Source organism: Sminthopsis crassicaudata, chromosome 1 (assembly GCF_048593235.1).
Source record: "Sminthopsis crassicaudata isolate SCR6 chromosome 1, ASM4859323v1, whole genome shotgun sequence".
NCBI lineage: Eukaryota > Metazoa > Chordata > Mammalia > Dasyuromorphia > Dasyuridae > Sminthopsis > Sminthopsis crassicaudata.
Window position 1 is genome coordinate 75,037,350 of NC_133617.1, and position 18,867 is coordinate 75,056,216.

General features: G+C 45.0%; 1 protein-coding gene across 27 annotated transcripts in view; it reads right to left on the reverse strand.

Annotated features, from left to right (window-relative positions):
* Positions 1 to 4,086: 4,086 nt before the first annotated feature.
* The window catches only part of SCRIB (scribble planar cell polarity protein), a 62,886-nt gene continuing 48,105 nt past the window's right edge, over positions 4,087 to 18,867 (reverse strand). For 5 of the 27 annotated variants that reach the window (XM_074262125.1, XM_074262099.1, XM_074262042.1 and 2 more), the window contains 14 exons: positions 17,954 to 18,004; positions 17,511 to 17,552; positions 17,155 to 17,274; positions 16,507 to 16,620; positions 16,066 to 16,225; positions 15,814 to 15,940; positions 15,168 to 15,254; positions 14,809 to 14,997; positions 12,438 to 12,566; positions 12,065 to 12,228; positions 11,792 to 11,829; positions 11,138 to 11,212; positions 5,201 to 5,252; positions 4,087 to 5,117 (listed from right to left, as the gene is read on the reverse strand). In XM_074262125.1, the coding sequence (XP_074118226.1) occupies positions 4,972 to 5,117; positions 5,201 to 5,252; positions 11,138 to 11,212; positions 11,792 to 11,829; positions 12,065 to 12,228; positions 12,438 to 12,566; positions 14,809 to 14,997; positions 15,168 to 15,254; positions 15,814 to 15,940; positions 16,066 to 16,225; positions 16,507 to 16,620; positions 17,155 to 17,274; positions 17,511 to 17,552; positions 17,954 to 18,004 (1,494 nt within the window). In that variant the 3' untranslated portion in view covers positions 4,087 to 4,971. The remainder of the gene's footprint in view (positions 5,118 to 5,200; positions 5,253 to 11,137; positions 11,213 to 11,791; positions 11,830 to 12,064; positions 12,229 to 12,437; positions 12,567 to 14,808; positions 14,998 to 15,167; positions 15,255 to 15,813; positions 15,941 to 16,065; positions 16,226 to 16,506; positions 16,621 to 17,154; positions 17,275 to 17,510; positions 17,553 to 17,953; positions 18,005 to 18,867) is intronic. The other 22 variants (XM_074262170.1, XM_074262032.1, XM_074262207.1 and 19 more) reach the window with 17 other exon arrangements.

Below are 18,867 nucleotides of genomic sequence, written 5' to 3' on the forward strand. Positions count from 1 at the left end.
TTATTTCTGTAGCTTCATTTTCTCCAATAGTTCTTGTGACAGCTGTTTGCAGATGTCCCACAAAATGCACAAAGGGTTCATTGGGACCTTGCTCTATTTTTGTGAAGGTTTCCCCTCGATCTTTTTGTCCAGGGAGGGAACCCCAAGCTTTTATAGCAGCAGTTGCGATCTGTTCATAAGCTGTTGTGGGGTAATTAATCTGTTCTGAATTCTCTCCATACTGACCTTCACTGGCTAGTTGGTCATAAGTGATTTGCTGGTTTCTTTTGGAACCTTAGCTGGCTTGTAATGGCATTACAATTACAATTGTAATTACAATTACAATAAAACATTGCCCCTTGACTAGGAAAGGGCTTTGGGCCTGCAAAGTCTTTTGAGATACCTCACAATATCGGTCTGTGACCCCAAATTTAGGGGTCCCCCTTCCCAACCTCAACAGCAGTATCTGGTGTCTTTATTTTCACTTCATCAGGGAAGACTGACATCCCATATTTGGCGTCTCTGATGGAGAGGCTGCATGTCCAAGGCAACCGACAAGGTGGGCTTTTCTTTCTCCAAGCATCTTTACAAAGTTTGCTGTCCCTCTGCTGCTCAGAGAGGCTGGCTCTGCAGATCCAATGTCTTAGCTGGGTGGACTCATCCCTGTAGGGTAGGGGCAGGCAGGTCACTCGATGGCTATGCTGGCCCCTTTCCAGCCTCCAGAGGCTAGACTGGCTGGACAGGGTTGAGCAGACTCCAAGGCTGATGGTACTGGATGGGACCTGACAGGCTGCTGTTCCTGGGCAGGCTGTCCTGCCTGCAGGCTGGCCGAGTTCTTAGCTGCTGGGCTCTTCCTGGGGGCAGCACCTCTTGGCTCTCCTGGGCTTGCTCTTCCATGGGCAGTTGCATTCTTCCACTCGGAGCCACTGGCTGGTCTGGGAAGCCCTGCAGGTTCTTTAGATGGATTGAGCACTAGAGAGCTCTTTTTAGACTCTATCCTTTGTTTAGGATGGGCAGAAGCTGCTTCCTTTTCATCCCTTGAACTCTAAAGTTGTTCCTCATTTCCAAGCAAGAGATGGAAGCAGTCTTGCCTGTCTTAAAGACAAATTCTTCTTGGCTCAAAAAACCGTTCTCTGGTACCACTTAAAGTTGCCTTAGTGATTAGATTTGGTTTGGTCATTTTTGCCTTCCAAGCTCCTTTGTGAATCTTATATAGATGAGTGGCTACGGACAAAGGTAAGAATTGAGTCCATACCCCAAGGCAATTCATTGCTGGACTGGCCTTTTCATATGCAATTAGGTATTCAAGCCTTCTCTATTTTGCATCTGAAAGCCTTCTCCTTTACCTTTCAAAGTCTTGGTCTTTTAGGCTCCACAGACTTTCAACTTTGCGGGAAGTAATGCTATTCCCTCAAACCCTCCCCCACCCCTTACCACACTTTGAGAATTGTGTTTACATTAAACTCAAATGAGAAACTGGATCAATGAGGGGTAAAGAAAGAGAGTGGTATTATGGGAGGGAATAGTCACAAAGGAAACAAAAACCATGAAGAAGGGAAGTTGGGATGGGGGAGGCTCCCAGGTTTATACTCTAAAGACTTGAAAGAGGAAAAAGAAAAAGAAAAAAATATATACACATACAAACACATACGCAGCAGCAGCATTTTTTGTTGTAGCAAAAAACTGGAAACAACCATTCAGGCAGGAAATGGCAGAACAAATTTTGGCATATGCATGTAATGAAATATTGAATTTTTAAGAAATGAAACAGAAAGATTTGTAGAAACTGGGGTGATTTATATGAACTAATGTGGAACGAAATGAGAAGAACCAGAACAATTTATACAATAACAGTACGGTAAAGTCAAACAACTTTTAAAGATTTAAGAACTCTGTTCGATGAAAGGAAGAATCAAAACTTCAGAGGAGACAGAGGATTCAGGGTGCAGAAACTTGGAAATGGTCTTTTGTAGGCACCAAATGTTGAGGTTTGGTTCTGTGATGAATTCACAATGGCCTTTCTCTTTGTCAAAAAGCACATTTATTTATTATTAAAGGTTACAGACAAAATGAGGGGGTAAAATAGACATCAGGAGTGGTAAATAGGAAATAGATTTGGGAGAGAATATAGTTAACAATGGAAAAGACAAGTTCCACAGTGGATTTCACAATTAACCAGTAGAAAGAATGTCAGGAGGTAGCAATATGCCATTGACTGGCAGGCTAAATCCTAAAAGGCATTCAGCATCCTAAAAGAGTTAGTTAAGACACCTTGAGACAAGGGGAATGGGGGAAGAGATAGGAAGAAAGATATCTCCAGGCATAACCCCTGAAGCAAGCTAACCCAAAAGGGATTCAGTAAAGATAGCATAGGCCATAGATAGATTTATAGGGGAAATTTAATCTCAGGAGTTTGACATCATAATTTGGTTTTCTATTGGATACAGTAAAGTGGGGTCACCCAAGACCTCCACAGGGGTGAGTTTGCAAGGTTGGGCTGATCCCCATCGATGCCCTTCCCTACCTGCCAAGACAAACACATGTTTAACCTATATCTTTGCTTGATGTCTAGGAGAGGGGGATGACAGGGAAGGAGGTAGAAAAAAATTTAGAACACAAAATCTTAGAAAAATGAATATTGAAAACTAGTATTTGGGAAAATGAAATACTGAGAAAAATAAAATAGAGAAGAAAAGCCAATTCTCCAAGTGAATATTGTAGCTATTTGTTAGTTCTGTGTGTGTCACATCCTGGAGGCTAATGCACAGGTGAGCCCAGTTACACCTAGAAAATGCTGCCATTCTAATTGTCTCACCCAACTACCTGACCTGTAGCCTGGCTCACAAATACTTTTATTAGGTAAGATTTTCATTATTGGAATCCGTTTCTCAAAGGGAATTGGAAGGAAACCATCATCTCACCAGTCACTGAAAGTTCCAAAAGCCATCCCAGTCTTTTTGCAAGATTCTATTGTCTCATGGTCTACTGGAGCCCTAGTCTTTCCACCTACCACAAGGATACTCACCAGAGACTCTCACTGGAGTTTCCACCATCACCTGATACTGTTCCCAGGCTCAGGATCCAAGACCAGTCAGATCCAGCGAGTATCTGACAAGTCGGAACTGCAGGAACTGCAAACTCATGGTCCATGCTGGCTTTTCTGTAGTGGGCAATTCTATTTTAAAACATCGCACATTGAGACTAAGCGATTTCCTTTATCATAAAGTGCCCCTACGCTGCCCAACTTTTTTTTGTCACCCTCAGGATTGAAACTGAAGAGCTAAAGAGGAAAAATTTGGTCAAAATGACATTTTTACCTGTGTGCGTGATGCTCCTGCCAGAACGTGAGCTCCTTGTTTTCATTAGTCTTTGAATCCTTGGCACCGAGTACAGTGGTGGCGCAAGGTGCGGAGTGAAGAAGATAGAAAACCCAAGGGTTATCTTGGTACCCTTGACATTTTAAAAATGTAAATTTTTTTTTTTTTTTTGGTCTTTACACCTGTTATTTCAAACATTCCTTTCCCAATACTTCTTCCCCAGTGACAAACACAGAAAATATCTTATACTGACCTTATCTGACAATAAATATGACCCTCACTACACCATTTATTTCACTATCTGCCCTACTGGAACTCCAATAGGTAAAAATTAAAAGTATCAGAAACAGGCCTTCAGAAACTGGATGGAGACTTTTATGGAGAATTAGATACTGGAAGATGGATGCATTTACTGACATCTTCAGAAAGACTAACTATACTGACAACAGCAAAGACCCAGATATTTTTATCCCACAGTGGTATTCAGTTTTATACAAGTTCCTCGGGGCCTACAAAGAGCCAGAGGTCACCAGGCCCGGAGGAACTAGTCCACCAGTTGAGCCTTGCTCACTTCCCATAGGACAACTCCCATCGGAGTCCGGGGGCCCAGGGCTGGCAGGCTCGCTGCCTCTCCCTCACTCCAGACACCTGGCAAGGCTCTAGCCTCATTTCTTTCCCTGGAGTCTCCAGGAAGCTTTTCTGACTACACTAACTTTAAGCCAGTTCTGACTGGGTAGACCAGAGCTCCTCAGCACTACATTGTAGCAGGGAAAAAAGAAGACAGATGCAATAAAATGTAAAGTAAACTTTATTATCCTTAAACCACAAAATAGATTTCTTTGGTTGTACAAATGTCACTAGTTACAGTCTTGATGCTAGCTTCCCTGGCGTGTGACACGCCCAGTACCAGGTTTTTTTGTGTGTTTTTTTTGAGGGGGGAGAAGGTGGGGTAAGGGAAGACACAAGTTAGTTACTGAAGCTGAGCCAAGGGCTCCCAACAGTTTGAGTTAAAATGCTAAAACCGAGTTAGAAAAAGCTCCCAGGAATGAGAAGAATGAGGAGGGGGAGCAATGAACAATGATTTGTGACAAATGCCTGCCCCACCACCACCCCCGATCAAAATCCCATTAAAATGATCCAGTTTCATGGGGATAAGAGGCCACCATTGATTCAGCTCAAAGGAACAGCCACAGCTGGGGGAGAAAGGAATCCAGAAAGTTTTGAGGCTGGGGGCTGAACCTGCTCATCCCTACCCCGGGGGGTCAAACATGGAGCCAGACAAAGTAGGCTCCTCTGTGACCCGATCTACGGCTGGTTCCCTTCCACACCAGATCAGACACTAGGGGAGGGGCCAGCACAGTGTGGCTGGTATCAGGGTACAGACTTTTGCTCACTCATTCCCTAGACACAACTTACAAACTTCCCAACATCTATGAGCTCCTTCGGTGGGGATGGGGGAAGGAAGTATGCTCTGGGAGTCTAGGAGAACATGGCATCTAGACCCTTTCCTTCCCCCGTTCCAGCAGAGTTGATGGGGCCAAGAGGTCCCTGCCACTCCCCTCAAACCTCTTGGGGTTTTAGGAGGGCACAGATCCAGGTTCCCCTCCCCTTCTGGAAGGCCCAGGAGGACTCAGGGTCCAGGGCCTTCCCCCAATCCCTCTCCTGGGTAGGGGGCCTAGGAGGGCACAGGGTCTAGGCCACGCCGTTCATGCCGAAGTTTCCGACGGGTGCTGCAGAGGGTTACTTCCTCCAGGGCTGTAGGACTGGGTCCAGAGGGGCCTAGCAACACTTGCTCGACTTCTCCATCCTCTTCCTGGTGGCCTGAGGAGGAAGTAGAGGTCAAGGCAGGTCTAGGCAATCCCAGAGCCTTTTGGGGTTCCTCCCCTCTCACCCCCAGGGCTCACCAGGACTAAGGCTATCCTCCAGGTACTTCAGTTCCTCTGGCAAATCTGGAGACTAAAACAGAGAGAAGGCAGGGTTGGAGTGGCAGTGGGATCCAACTCTCTTGTAGGCACTTAAGCTCAGGGCTCTAGGCACTTATTTTTGATTTCCAACATCCTTAAAATGTCCCACTTCCTAATAATCCCTAAAGCAGGGCGGGATAGAGACCTTAGCTAGCTCCCCTTAGACCCTGTGTTCACTTTGTCAGATCCCAGTGTGATACAAAAGAGGGGAGGACAAGAGGAAATGAAAATCTGCCTGTCTTCTGGAAGTGGGTCCTGAACCCTGTCTCAAGGATGAGACTTTGAGAGTAGCAGAGAACTGGGGAAGACGTCACACGAACCAATAAACCATCCTAAAAAAAGGAGGGACCAAAGGCATCACAAACAAGTCTCTGATTTAAGATGAGAATGCCAGATGACTGATCCCAAGGCTGTCCTAAAGATGAATGGCTCCTTACAGAGGTGAGTGTTCAAGATCTTCAAGCAGATGCTGACTGTGACCACTTTGACAGTCTGGGCCAGGATCAGCTGGCAGCTCTGGTCCCTTCTACCTCAAATGCTAGGATGGCAACAAGATCAAAACCATCCGCTAATGGACTCAGGCCATGGTGCTGAGAGGTACAGAAGCAGCATGTGTAACTATGGGTGTACCTAACAAGTAGCCTTTAAAAAAAAAGACTTGATCAAATTTTAGCTTCTCCTACAAGATTCTTTTCTTTAGCATACTTTGAATATTAGTATTTTACTGTCTTTTTTTTTTTTTTCAGATTTAAATTGTCTCCCTTCAACCTCTCCCTCCCATCTTTGTCTTCTATACTGAGAAAGCATGAAAATAAAATCCCCAAATTGGCTAGTTGAAAAAAAAAATACAACCATCAATCTGCATTCTGAGTCCACCCCTCTTGATCTGGAGGTTGATTCCATGTAATAAGTGTTTACTGTATTGAGCAGACACTAAAGTCTTTCAAAGTTGTTTGTTTCCAAGACAAAGATATTACTATTGCATAATTATAAATTATTTTCCTGGTTGTGCTCACTTCACTCTGCATTAGTTTATGAGTCTTCTTCCTATGGTTCTCTGAAATCATTCCTTTCATCTTCTCTTCGTGATTTGCCCAGAGTCACAGAGCTAGGAAGGGTTAAGTGTCTTGAGACCAGATTTGGACTCAGGGCCTCCCGACTTCAGGGCTGGTGCTCTAATCACTTCACTTCTACCCACTACCCACTTCTAGTTGCATTTCCTCTCATTATTTCTTATATTTTCTTTGAATGCTTTTAAAATGGTATCTGGTATTATAGTCAGATTGGCTAAGATGACAGGAACAAATAACGATGAATGTTGGAGGGGCTGTGGGAAAACTAGGACACTGAAAGAATCCGGCCATTCTGGAGAGCAATCTGGAATTATGCCCCAAAAGTTATCAAACTCTGCATGCCCTTTGATCCAGCCATACTACTACTGGGCTTATATCCCAAGGAAATACTAAAGAAGGGAAAGGGACCTCCATGTGCCAAAATGTTTATGGCAGCCCTCTTTGTAGTGACTAGAAACTGGAAGATGAACGGATGTCCATCAGTTGGAGAATGGTTGGGTAAATTATGGTATATGAAGGTTATGGAGTATTATTGCTCTGTAAGAAATGACCAACAGGATGATTTCAGAGAGGCCTGGAGAGACTTACATCAACTGATGCTGAGTGAAATGAGCAGAACCAGAAGATCGCTGTACACTTCAACAACAATACTGTATGAGGATGTATTCTGATGGAAGTGATTATCTTCAACATAAAGAAGATCCAACTCACTTCCAGTTCATCAATGATGGACAGAAACAACTACACCCAGAGAAGGAACACTGGGAAGTGAATATAAACTGTTAGAACTACTGTCTATCTACCCAGGTTACTTATACCTTTGGAATCCAATACTTAATGTGCAACAAGAAAATTGGATTTACACACATATATTGTATCTAGGTTATACTGAAACACATGTAAAATGCATGGGATTGCCTGTCATCTAGGGGAGGGAGGGGAAAATTTGGAAAAATGAATACAAGGGATAATGTTATATACTATCAAAAAAACTTTATAATTATAAAATTTTAAAAATTTGTATCTGATGCAAATGTCTTTGTTTTAGGTGTACAGTCTGGTCCACTGTATTTATGAACTTCATTTTATTTTACAATTTCCTCACGAAAACCAGTAGGCAGTGTAACAGAACTGGATCTGCTAAGCCTGTAGTCAGAAAGACCCAAGTTCAAAATCAGTCTTAAGACTCTTACTAGGCTTTGTGGCTCAGGCAAGTCACTAAAACTGCAATCTGTCTCAGTAATCTTTAATAATTAGCACCAACATGCCAGAGTTTTCGTGAAGATAAAATGAGTTGACATTTGTAAAGCACTTTGCAGACCTTAAGAAGTTATATTCTGGTTATTATTGTTGTATTGTTATAGTATATCAAATACTATGATATCGAAATAAAATGTGGTTTCATGGTCATCATTGTTAATTCTAGATCATAATTAAAATGGGGATGTTATTTTCCTAGTCTGTTGTCGTCCTTCCAGTTTCATCTAAAGCTCTTAAAGAGGACCTAGCTTCACTGGGTCTCACACTGACCTCTTTGGAAGCTTGTTTTTTTCCTCAAGTTCTTTACTCTGTCTTGTCAAGTATTTAATTCTTGTCATTTTCTGTTCTCTGACAATGTTTTGCAAATGAGCTGTCATTTAACCAGTGGTACCTAGGGCTGCTATCTATGTCTTTCAGCTTGGTGTTTAATGAAATTTTGGTTGCGTGTGTGCATGTGTGCGTGTGTGTGCTTTTAGCATCCTTGTAGCTTTTGCCTTACACTTCTCTAATAAATGGTGGCATTCAGAGTTCAAGTTTACTTGGCCAGTTTTTGGAGTTGACATTTGTTTAAACAAGCCAGCCTGAAGACACACAGAGAGCTGATTCTGAAATGACTTCCATTTACTATACTTTAAGAGAACTGTGTGTGTAAGAGCTAATAGTTTTGGTGCTTGATTCCTTGTAATTTTTGATTCTTTTAAAAGAAAACATTCATGACATACAAGTGAAAACCTGGGTAGTTAAGACTTTGATCACTTTCCTTTCTTGATCTTGAATGGTATTTCCCAACATTTTTTGCTATCTTCCCATCCATTTTATTTTTACTAAATGCATCACATATCAATGTACTTATTGTACCAAATACTAAATATTTAATAGTTTGAAGGGTCTTATCAAGTTCTTCAGAGAACATCTTTACTTCACCATCTAAAACAGATGTCACAAGCTGTAATTTGGCTTGTTGTGCTCATCATGGACAAACTAAAATTAGTTAAACAAGTATTTCATGATGTTTATTAGTTTACAATGAAAGCAGTTTTGCCAATTCCCAGAAGCATCATGGTTTAGTGTAAAAACACTTGGGTTTGTAGTAGGAGTTAAGTTCAAACTCTGACTGTCACTTCCTAAGTGACCCTGGGCAAGATGGTTAACTTCCCTGGAACTTAGGTTCTTTATGAGAGACTTCTACTTGCTGGGTGTTAGGGTCCTTTCTAGCTCTAAATCTCTGATGCCATGAATTCTTTTCTTTATGTTTCTAAGGAGAACTTCTGAGCTATCCTTCCTTTTAGCTGCAACTTTTTTGCCTTTTAAATTAAATTGCAGCAAAAATTTATATATGGGGGCAGCTAGGTGGTGCAGTGGATAGAGCACCAGCCTTGAATTCAGGAGGACCCAAGTTCAAATCTGTTCTCAGACACTTAACACTTCCTAGCTGTGTGACCCTGGGCAAGTCACTTAACCCCCAGCCTGGGGGGGGGGGGGATTATATATGGGTACAGTTTAGTTACTTCAGTAATGTCATATAAACATCTCACTTAAGTCCCAGATGATTCTGATTCTTGCCAACCTCTCTCCCCTTTCTACCATACTACCACTGGCAGCACGACATGAGCAGGGGATGACTAGGACTCCTTGGTCACCAAATAGCTAGCTACCTTGCTGCTACTGAGTGGCTCTACACTCAGCTAAGACCGGTCCACAGATAACAAATTTAAGTCTGTTACTAGAGCCATTTTCAAAGTCCTCTGGCTCCTCAGCAGAGCCTGTTAGAATTTATATTTTGACTGGACAGAACTTCTGAGGACCTAAAGTAGCCTCCATACTGTAAAGGACTACAGTTTCTGTGAAAGTATCAACCAATTATATAATTTTTAAAAAGGATATACAGAAAACAGAACTGAGCATGAATACAGTGCAAAGAGCACCAAGCTTGGACTCATCCTCCTGAATTTGAATCTGGCCTCAGAAACTTACTAGCTGTGTGACCAGGTCAAGTCACTTAATCCTGTCTGCTTCAGCTTCCTCATCACTTAAAATGAACTGGAGAAGGAAACAGCAAACTACTCTGCTATCTGTGAATCTATCATAGATGACAAAAAAGGCAGGTGGCCCAATTTTGCTTTTGCTGTTTCTTCTCTATCAGGAGAATGAAATGATTAGTTTCAATGTAAGTGAAGAGACAAGAAAAACGCCTAGTCACCAGTCAAGTTCAAGCCACTAGGTCCTAGTGAATGACTACTTCCATGGCAGAATTGTGGAGCTTTAAATTTTCTCAAATTTGAAAATAACTAAATATTCAAAAAGGGGAAAGCAGACTGATTCTTCAAACTATAAGCAGACAGACCTGACTTCAAATCTTGTCTCATACTGGAATATTACAAAGCCTTAAGACAGAAGCAGAATATCCAGAATGAGGCAGGTGAGAATACCACATACTTGTCTACGCCCTACAAATCACACCTGGAACTATGGGAGCCACATTTTAGGAAGGATGTTGTGTGGAACAGAAACTCAAAACTATGTTGGATGAATAGCCTTGTTGGGATGGGGAGAGGAAGGAGAAAATGGATAGATGACAGCCATTTTCAGGAATTTATAGAGCATTTAAGTATTGGAGAGATTAGATTTATGGGGAGAACCAAGATCACTAACTAGGTAAAAATTACAGGAAGACAAGACACTAGTTCAATAGAAGGAAGCAAATTCTTCTAACAACTAGACCCATCCCAAAGTGAAATGGATGATAAGTTCTCTGTCATATAAGATGCTTGAAAAAAGTCTGGATGACCACTTGTCTGAGGTTCTACAGAGAAGATTCTTGCTCAAGTAAAAGCTGAACCTAGAAAAGCTAACTATGCTAGGTATGGGGATACAAATCCCACAAAGGACTTGAGTAGGTAAGATTGCCCTGGAAAGAGAGTGAGAGGACAGGTAGGGCATGAATCTGTTTCTCTTCTACAATGTGTGCCCTGAATTCCAGGCTCAAATAGGAGCACAAAAAGCACAAAAGTCAAGGCATAGGATCTAGTTATTAAAGAACTAAAGGCTTAGAAATCATGTGCACATTCATTCTAGAACGCAGGTTTTTGTGAAAATTTTTGTACTTTTCTTACATCTGTTGCCCATTTCCAACCTAAGGGATGGGAGTAGGGAAATAGAGAGAGGAGAGAATTTGTTTCCTTATGTTTAAAGACAGAAAACTTTTCAATCTTCCCCAATCCCTACTAGAACCAGGTGTTGTCTCAGGGATAGGAAGGAAAGACACACATAGATGATATTCCGTTTTCTAGGGGCCTGGAAGGAAGCCTGGGTGGCACACTGGGTAGCGGGAGCTGTGATGGAACAGCCTCTAACTTTCTCAGACAGCTATTGTGGCAACAGGCTTCTGTTATGGGGAGCAGGGACAGGAACATGAGGGCAGAGCAAAGGGATGGGACAACTAGGAATTTCGTTGGGGAGGAACAATAAAAAAGCAACGGGTGGGAATAGGAGGGACAGACAAAAGCATAGTCAAAGAAGGAATAACACACAAGTCTGCTGGTACCTGGATGTCATACACAGGCCTGGAAGAAGGAAGAGCAGCAAATTCCCGGTAGTCAAACTTCTTTTCAGACAAGGACTTGAGGGGACAGCGACAGCATGAAAGAGAGGAAGGAAGGGGGAAGTTTGGAGGGAAGGAGAGAGAAGAGAGACAGTGTAAGAAAAAGGCTGCTCAAGGTCAAAATAGGGCTGGGAACGATACTGTTCTTACTACTGAAGGAACTCTGGGGGTGTATGTGTGTGTGTGTGCGCGTGCACACACGAATGTGTTGGGGGAGAGGGAGAGGTGAATGCAGCTCATGTTTCAGCCCCTGTGGGGGCCTGTCCTTAGTCACTGCCATCTCTCTAAACCACTTCCCTCTACCCCCACACCCCAATACAGATTTTGTTTCTCAGACTAAGCCTTCTGGAGGTGATGCCATGACTTTGGAAACACAAACCTGTACAGAGACACAGAAATAGGCATGGGAAAGCACTGGGGAGGGACACAGAGTAGATGTAGAGATTATAAACACAAGAGTAAAAACCTAAGAGGCAGAAATAGAGGCAAAAGAAAAGGGGAGTGAAGAAGACAGAAAATTATACAAAGGGGAAGGGAATGTGGAGAAATAAGGACAAAGTGGAACTCAGATTAAGGGAATGAAAGACTCATCCTTACCAGCCTGCCAGGGGAGGTGACAATCCTAGGGCTAAGATCTGGGGGAACATAAGAAGAGAGAGATTAGTCAGTGCCCCTCAATGTCCCTCCATTCCTAAGGAATGATAATCATTCTCTCTGCCCTTCCCCCATTCCTCTCCCTAGAACAAATGATGTCTCCCTCTACACCAACTTGTCTGACTCCTTACTTGGATTGACAGCCAGTCCTGCTTTTTAACACTGTTGTAATCCTCTGATTGATCCCAACCCACACCCCAGATCATCCAAACTGACCAATTTCCCCATCCCCACCACCTTCAAGTGGCGTTGGTGAGGGAGTGGGTGCAGGTGAGGGGGCTTCTGTCAGCTGACCAAGGGGGCTCCTTTTTCCCCTTCCTTCTTGAGATTTGGCGATGACCATCTGGGCTCTCAGAGCATCTTGTTCCAAGGACTTCATCCTGAAAAGAAAGAGTCAGGGTGGACAGGGGAGACAAGAGTTAGGATTGGGCTTTTCCTTAACCTTAGCCCACTCAGGGCCACAGACAAGAAAAGATCCAGTGATATTAGGGAGCCATTAGCTTCTCCCCTGTCCCATATTCCCCGTGGAAGACCCAAAACCCTGGCCCAGAACCTAAGGCATGCAGCTGGGAGGCAGGGCCATGCACACCTTGGGGCAGGACTTCCTGGCCCAGCTCGGGGGGTGGGTCTGAGAGGAAGCCCCTGCTGGCGGGCCCGGTAGAGTCTACGGGCCAGGTCCTGCTCGTAGTCCCTAAGGCTGTCGTCCAAAGCTGAGGGTCTGGGGGTCATGAGGATAGAGGTACAGAGACAGAGACAGAAAGCAAGTGAGAGACAGAGAATAGAAAACAATGCAACCAGACTTGGGCCCTTTAGATCAATTAAGGGCACAGTTAAGAACAGAGAACTGGAAGGAAGATCAAAATAAAAGCAAGGAGAAAATAGAACAGGGAGTAGAGGAACCAAATTTCCCTGTCCTGCTAATAGTCTCAGCCAATACAATCACCCGTATCATCTTACACTGGATTTGACTCTAGCATCTAGCCCCACATTTAGGAGTCAAATGAAGGTTTCAGATTTAATAAAAATGAATTTAAAAGGCAGTATGAGACCAAGGACAGGGTCATACAATTCTGGAATGATTCTCTAGAAAGATTTGGAGAACTAGGTACACTGACTATGGTACTTTTTGAGACACACACAGTAACCAGAAAGTGTCTTCCCCCCTTTTCCCCAGTGCTACCTCTTTCATACACATTCTCAAGTCACCAACCCTGCCCCTAACTAAGGAATGTTCTTTTTTCCCTGAAGTATTATCTTTTGTTCTATAACAGCTCCGAAATCAGTTAAGAGTTATATTTCCACAAGAGGCACATTAGGATAATGCAAACTGTTCAGAAGTATTACTGAGGCTATCAACATGAGGAGGCCTTCAGTGTCCACAGCTGGAGAGTGAACCTCAGGTCAGGCAGGGAAGAAACAAGAGGTAGTGAGGTACTATCCCAAGTCCCGGAAATGAGAGGTCAAACTAAACTAAACCAAAAGGAATAGTCAAGAATCATACTTGGACACAAAACATTGTGGATCTAGAGGATAGGAGAAGAGATTGGATTGGCCCTAAATAGCTCAGACCCAAGGAGAGACAGAATTGCCACCACACGTTAAGTGAGAGTTTACAAAGATGGTGGGAAAGAAGAGAGAGAGAGCAAAGGGCCAGAGGTGAAGTGAGCCAGCATCCTAAAAAGAAGGGAATGCACTATCAGGATAATTTTACACCTGAAGCTGGGGAGAGTACGAGCTAGGGCCCAGAAAAGACAATCAGAAACACTTCTAAGGGCAATGAGGACAAAAGATGCCTAAAAATATCTGGGTAATATAACTGTATTATTTATAACTGTAATGAGCTAGCCTTCAACATTCTGTGCCCTGAAATGCCACAAGCATTGGCATAATTGTTGGTGCACTGGACACACTGGGCCACACAAAGCGATTAACTGTGATCTTATACCAACAACACTTCTGAAGTCTGAGCTTTACAGCAGAGGCAGAGTTAAGATTTAGAGCACCCAGAGTCCCGGAAACTCATTGGTTAGTGCTAGGCACCCCACAATAACATCTCAATTTAAGGCTAACTTCTAACCATCACAATTATACATTTCTTTTTTTTCCCTGAGGCTGGGGTTAAGTGACTTGCCCAGGGTCACACAGCTAGGACTCCGGTCCTCCTGAATTCAGGGCTGGTGCTCTATCCACTGCGCCACCCAGCTGCCCCACAATTATACACTTCTGACACTCACCCCCAGGCTTCGGTACATGATTCTAACAGTATGTTCTTTTAAGAGCCATGCACATCGCAAACACCATACTCCTGATAATCATCCCGCAATGGCCACATCCTCCTCCATTAAGTTTCTCTGCTACACACACACACACACATGCCAGACATCATCCCACAGTGAGTCATCTCCATATAACAAGGCACGCCTTCATCACTGATTCAAGTATTCAAGGATGTCCACAGCACCACACACACCTCACCTACAGTCCCACACCGATCATATACACCTGCAGTCAATGCATCTCCACATGTTTTTGTCCATACTTGTGACTGCACTGATTGATGAGCAAACTGTCTAACAAAGCAGAACGACAACTACTCTGTAACGGATGGTCACAGGGAATGGTAGTGACTCACCCAGGATCACAGAATCTTTTAGAAGCAGAATCTGAATTCCTTTCTACGCACATTATCATGCTCTCAGCTCACATATAATATATCCGGAAAAACTTATCTAAGCAGTGAGTGCTGAAACAAGCCCTCTCTTCTACCCAAAACTCGTGTCGTCCCTGCTGGTCCTGACCCAAGCCTAACTTAACACCGCCGGCCTCCTAAGCAGCAGAGGCAGGGCAGGCACACAGCGAGTCCGGTACAGACTAGCTTTCTCTTCCCCTTGGGGTCAAGTTTCCTTGAGGTGCCAGGGGGAGGTTGGGACTACACAGCAAGCTGGAAGGGGGTCAGGCACCTGGCTGCCCGCCAGAGTGCCCTCTTCTCTGCCTCCAAAGCTCGTCGTTCAGCCGGAGATAGCTCCCGTTCAGGTCCGCTCAGGAGTTCTGGACTCTGCATGCGTAACCGTTCCTGCTGCCGTCGCTCGGCCTTAGCTGTCCGGACTGGGGCTCCCAATTCTCCGGCCCCCAATGACATGGGGCTCAGCCTGTAGGTGACACAAGGATCTACCTGAAGAACACTCAATGTCAAAAAGGCAGCAAGCAAGTTGAGACCACTCCCCAACCTCCTGGCTCCTAGGATACAGGGCAATGGATCCATCCTGAGCCCATCCCCAAACTGTCTTCTCCTTTTGGAGCCCTCAGTAGCCTTGTTTACCTAGCCGAGTAGCTGGATCGCAGCTCTTGTTGGGGTCCTTCTTCCAGTGAGTTCCTCTGGGAATTGGAGGGCTCAGTTTGAGGGAGGCTGGAAGGCAAAGGAGCAAATCTTGTGCTGACAGCCTAAGTCATCTCTTAAGTTCTTTTTCATTGTTTGCAGCTCCCAATGAAGTCTCAAAGCATCAACCCTCTATCTAGCAAAAGTCAATAAGCCATCTTTCACCCTGGGCTAACCTGCCACTGGTTGTGCTCAATGACAAAGAGTCTTTCAAAACTCTAAGCCATAATACCCCCTCAGCATTAGGGGGCCCCACCGTCCTCTCTGGTGGGTCCGAAGATGGTCAGTCCAACCTGGAGCGTGACTGAACCCCTTGCCTTGAACAAGGCATATCTAAAACCTTTAAACAAGGAACAGAGAATGCTCTTCCTCCCAGCCACAAAAACGCAGAGGTTTTGTCAAACATGTAAAGTCCCAACTAAAGAAGCCTCACATCAACAGTTACCAATTTTCAAGACAACTAGCAGAGAATGGTGAGATGGGAGGCTTAGCCTGGATTTCATGGGTGTCAGTCATCTTGCCAAACCCCAGCTACTGTGTCAGCATTTACTGGACTGATTTACTCCACAGGAAAGCCCCAGGTTCTTACGAGCTCTTTTGTTCTCCTGGGGTCTCCAGTCCTTCCACTGGAGCAAGGGCAGGGGCTAAAACTTCTTCTGCTTCCTCCTCCTCCTCTTCTTGAAGAAGTAGGGCCCGCTTCTGCTGTAGCTTCCGTGCTAGGACAGGGGAAGGAAGAGAATGACAAAAAGCTTCAGTGGAGATTTCCAGACAGCCTCCTATCCCAACAAATACACAGAATTAGACTTCGACCCAATCCTTTCCCTTCAAGTCCTTCTCCTACCTTCTTCTTCCTTCATCTTCTTCAGGTCATCCTCACCAACCAGGGACACCCTCTTTGGTGGGCCATCAGCCTGGGGAGGTCTCACTTCCAGCTCAAAGTATTTCTGTCTCTCACGGAAAGACAACTGTTCTGGGCTGGCAGCATTTCCAGGAGGTACCACCTGGGGAGAGGGGAAGGAGAAAGCTGATAGCAGTCACCTAAATCCTCATCTCTCACCCATGGCTTCCATGATCACCACTTCTCAACCTGTCCCCCCTCACGTCTGGGGAAATTTGGAGCCTCTTGGGGTTTGGTTGCATGTGAAGTTCCTTTTGGGAAAACTAAGTGGAGGGGAGGGGATACCCAATGAAAACTGGAAATAATTGGCTACCTGAGTGGGATTAGGAAGCCTTAGAGAGGGGCAGGGGTGAAATCAGACGATCCCCAAGGGTCAGGCCATACCTGAGCCTCTGTCAGAGGGTGAGGGGGGGGCACAGCTGCGAAAGTCCTGTAGGCCTGCTTAACATTGATAGGGAACTCACTGGGGGAGGGTGGGGATGGAGGACAGGTACGAGGCTGTGGAGGACAGGAGGACAGAGGAGAAAGGATAGACAAGGAGGAACAGAGAAAAAGAGAAAGCAGTAAAAAGGAATGCAGTAGAAGGGAAGGAGAAGGCAGAGGAAGAAGACAGGATGAATAATAGGGCCATGAAAAATGCTTTCTGAGCCTACATCCATAGCCTGATTGAAGATTTCTTCAGCACTTCTCTCCATGTCCCTTCCCACAGCTCCTCACCCTCTCCAGCCACGCTCATCTCCAGCTGCTTCATCCTCAGAAAGATGACTCCTCTAATTAGGCCCTATTTTCCCCACCAGTTTCCTTCACTTTCCAAATATTCCTAGTTAAAAGGTTCTAATGCTTTCTCCAAATCTTGCTTTCCTCCTTTTTCTTCCCACCAACTCCCAACCCAGACCAAATTCCCAAGGCAGATATCTAGTTCTTCATGCTCTGTGTTAAATGGGAGTAGGGAATGGAGGGAGAACCTTCCTCCCTCAGGATGATGTCTCCCTTCCCTGATCTGCAGGGTGAACTGGGGCAGGAGGCACTTACGGAGCTGGGGCTGTAGGCTCGGGGCAGGGGTGAAGACTGGAAGGGATTGGGGCTGTCTCTACCGCCAGATGCGGTGGATCCCACTGGCCATGGCCGAGGCTGGATCACCCCAGGTTTAGTCTGTATCGGTGGCAGTGAGGAAGAAAAGATACAGGGAGGAAGAAAAGAAACAAGGAGAAAGAAAGAAAGGTTGGAGAGCAGCAGAAGCGTATATAGTGGTGGGGATACAGTTTGAGAGATAGGAAGAATGAAATATGGGGTAAAGTGGAAGGAAAGGGAAATCAGAGAAACAGTGAGGAGCTGTCAAAAGGCAGCCCAAAGCTGAGAAGCATAGCAGGAGCAAAAAGGATACTCACGGATTTGTGCTCCTCCTGGGAGGGCAGGAAGCTGATGGAGGCCTGAAACAAAGAATTAGATGGCTTCTCCCCCTTCAACATCCCCCTCCCCAAAGCTAGCAGCCAAGAGTGTAGCCAGTCTGCCCCATCCCCGAGCTGTACCCTGTGCCCAATGGGCAAAGTGAAAATGGGGAATCTCAAGTTACCTCTTCCTTGCCCTCCCCACAGCTCCACAAATAAAGTGGACTGGAAAAGGAGTCTATTAGGCTCACAAGGGAGGCCCTGGCCTACCCCAAGACATCAGGGGCCAAGCCCCAAAGCACATGCCTTGCTAGTAGCTCCTCCCAATCAAGTGCCAGAGGGAGAGGCGCACACGCACAGACAGAGGCAGGGACAGAGACACTGGAGATCATCTGGCATTGGGAAGGCCAAGCAGAAGAAGCTGCAGCACGTAAGACACTTACAAAGCGGGTCTCCCTGCCCACCAGGTGGAAGGGTCGGGGGGAGGCAGGTGGCTGAGGGCACCAGAAACAGGTACAGAGGGATCCGTGAGAGAGAGAGGAAGAGATCAGAGGGGCTCCTCTCTATGAACCATAGGGTCCCAACCAAGAGAGGCCAGAAAGTACAGAGCTAACTGGCAATTGTCTAATTCTGAGCCTACTATTTCCTCTTCAACACAGATCTCCAAGACTACACAACTCAACCTCTCTTAGGCTTTGCCTCCCAATGGCTCAGCTTCACCCCACCCTCCAGACCATCAGAATAACTCCCTTAAGCCAATTCCTCTAGCTCATTTCTCATTGGGGACCCTGGGGACTACTGGCAGAGCTTACACCTGGATTCCCTATTACCTTAAATTTACCTTAGATTAGGGACACTCACAAACATCTTTACTTCCCTTCAGAATCTGCTATGAAGCTAGGAAAATTTTGTTGCCCTCTCAAGAGAGTAGCTTGAATATGGCCACTCACTCTGAGGAAGATGGGAAATGAAAGGAGGGTAAGAGGGAAAGGCATACCCATCAAAGCAGAGCCTAAGAAAAGGCTCAAAGGGCTCAGCTGGGTAGCAACAAAGGCTTAGGGTGAACAAAAGGGATCCTAGGTCTTCTTGGTAAGCAAATGTCTATTTCCCCTGGAACTATAGACTTCCAGAAGGGACCCGAGATTACTCGGTCCAATCTTCCATCTGTGGCAGGATACGTTCCTGGCAGGTGGCCATCCAGAATGTACTTGAAAAATTCTAGTGACAGGGAGTTTACGACCCTACAAGACATTCCATCCTATTTCTGCTCTAAATGTTAAGCCATTGTTCCTCATCAAACCAAACTCTCTCTCTTTAGGCATTTTCCTTACCTGTCTTTATCTCTCCAGGCAATAGC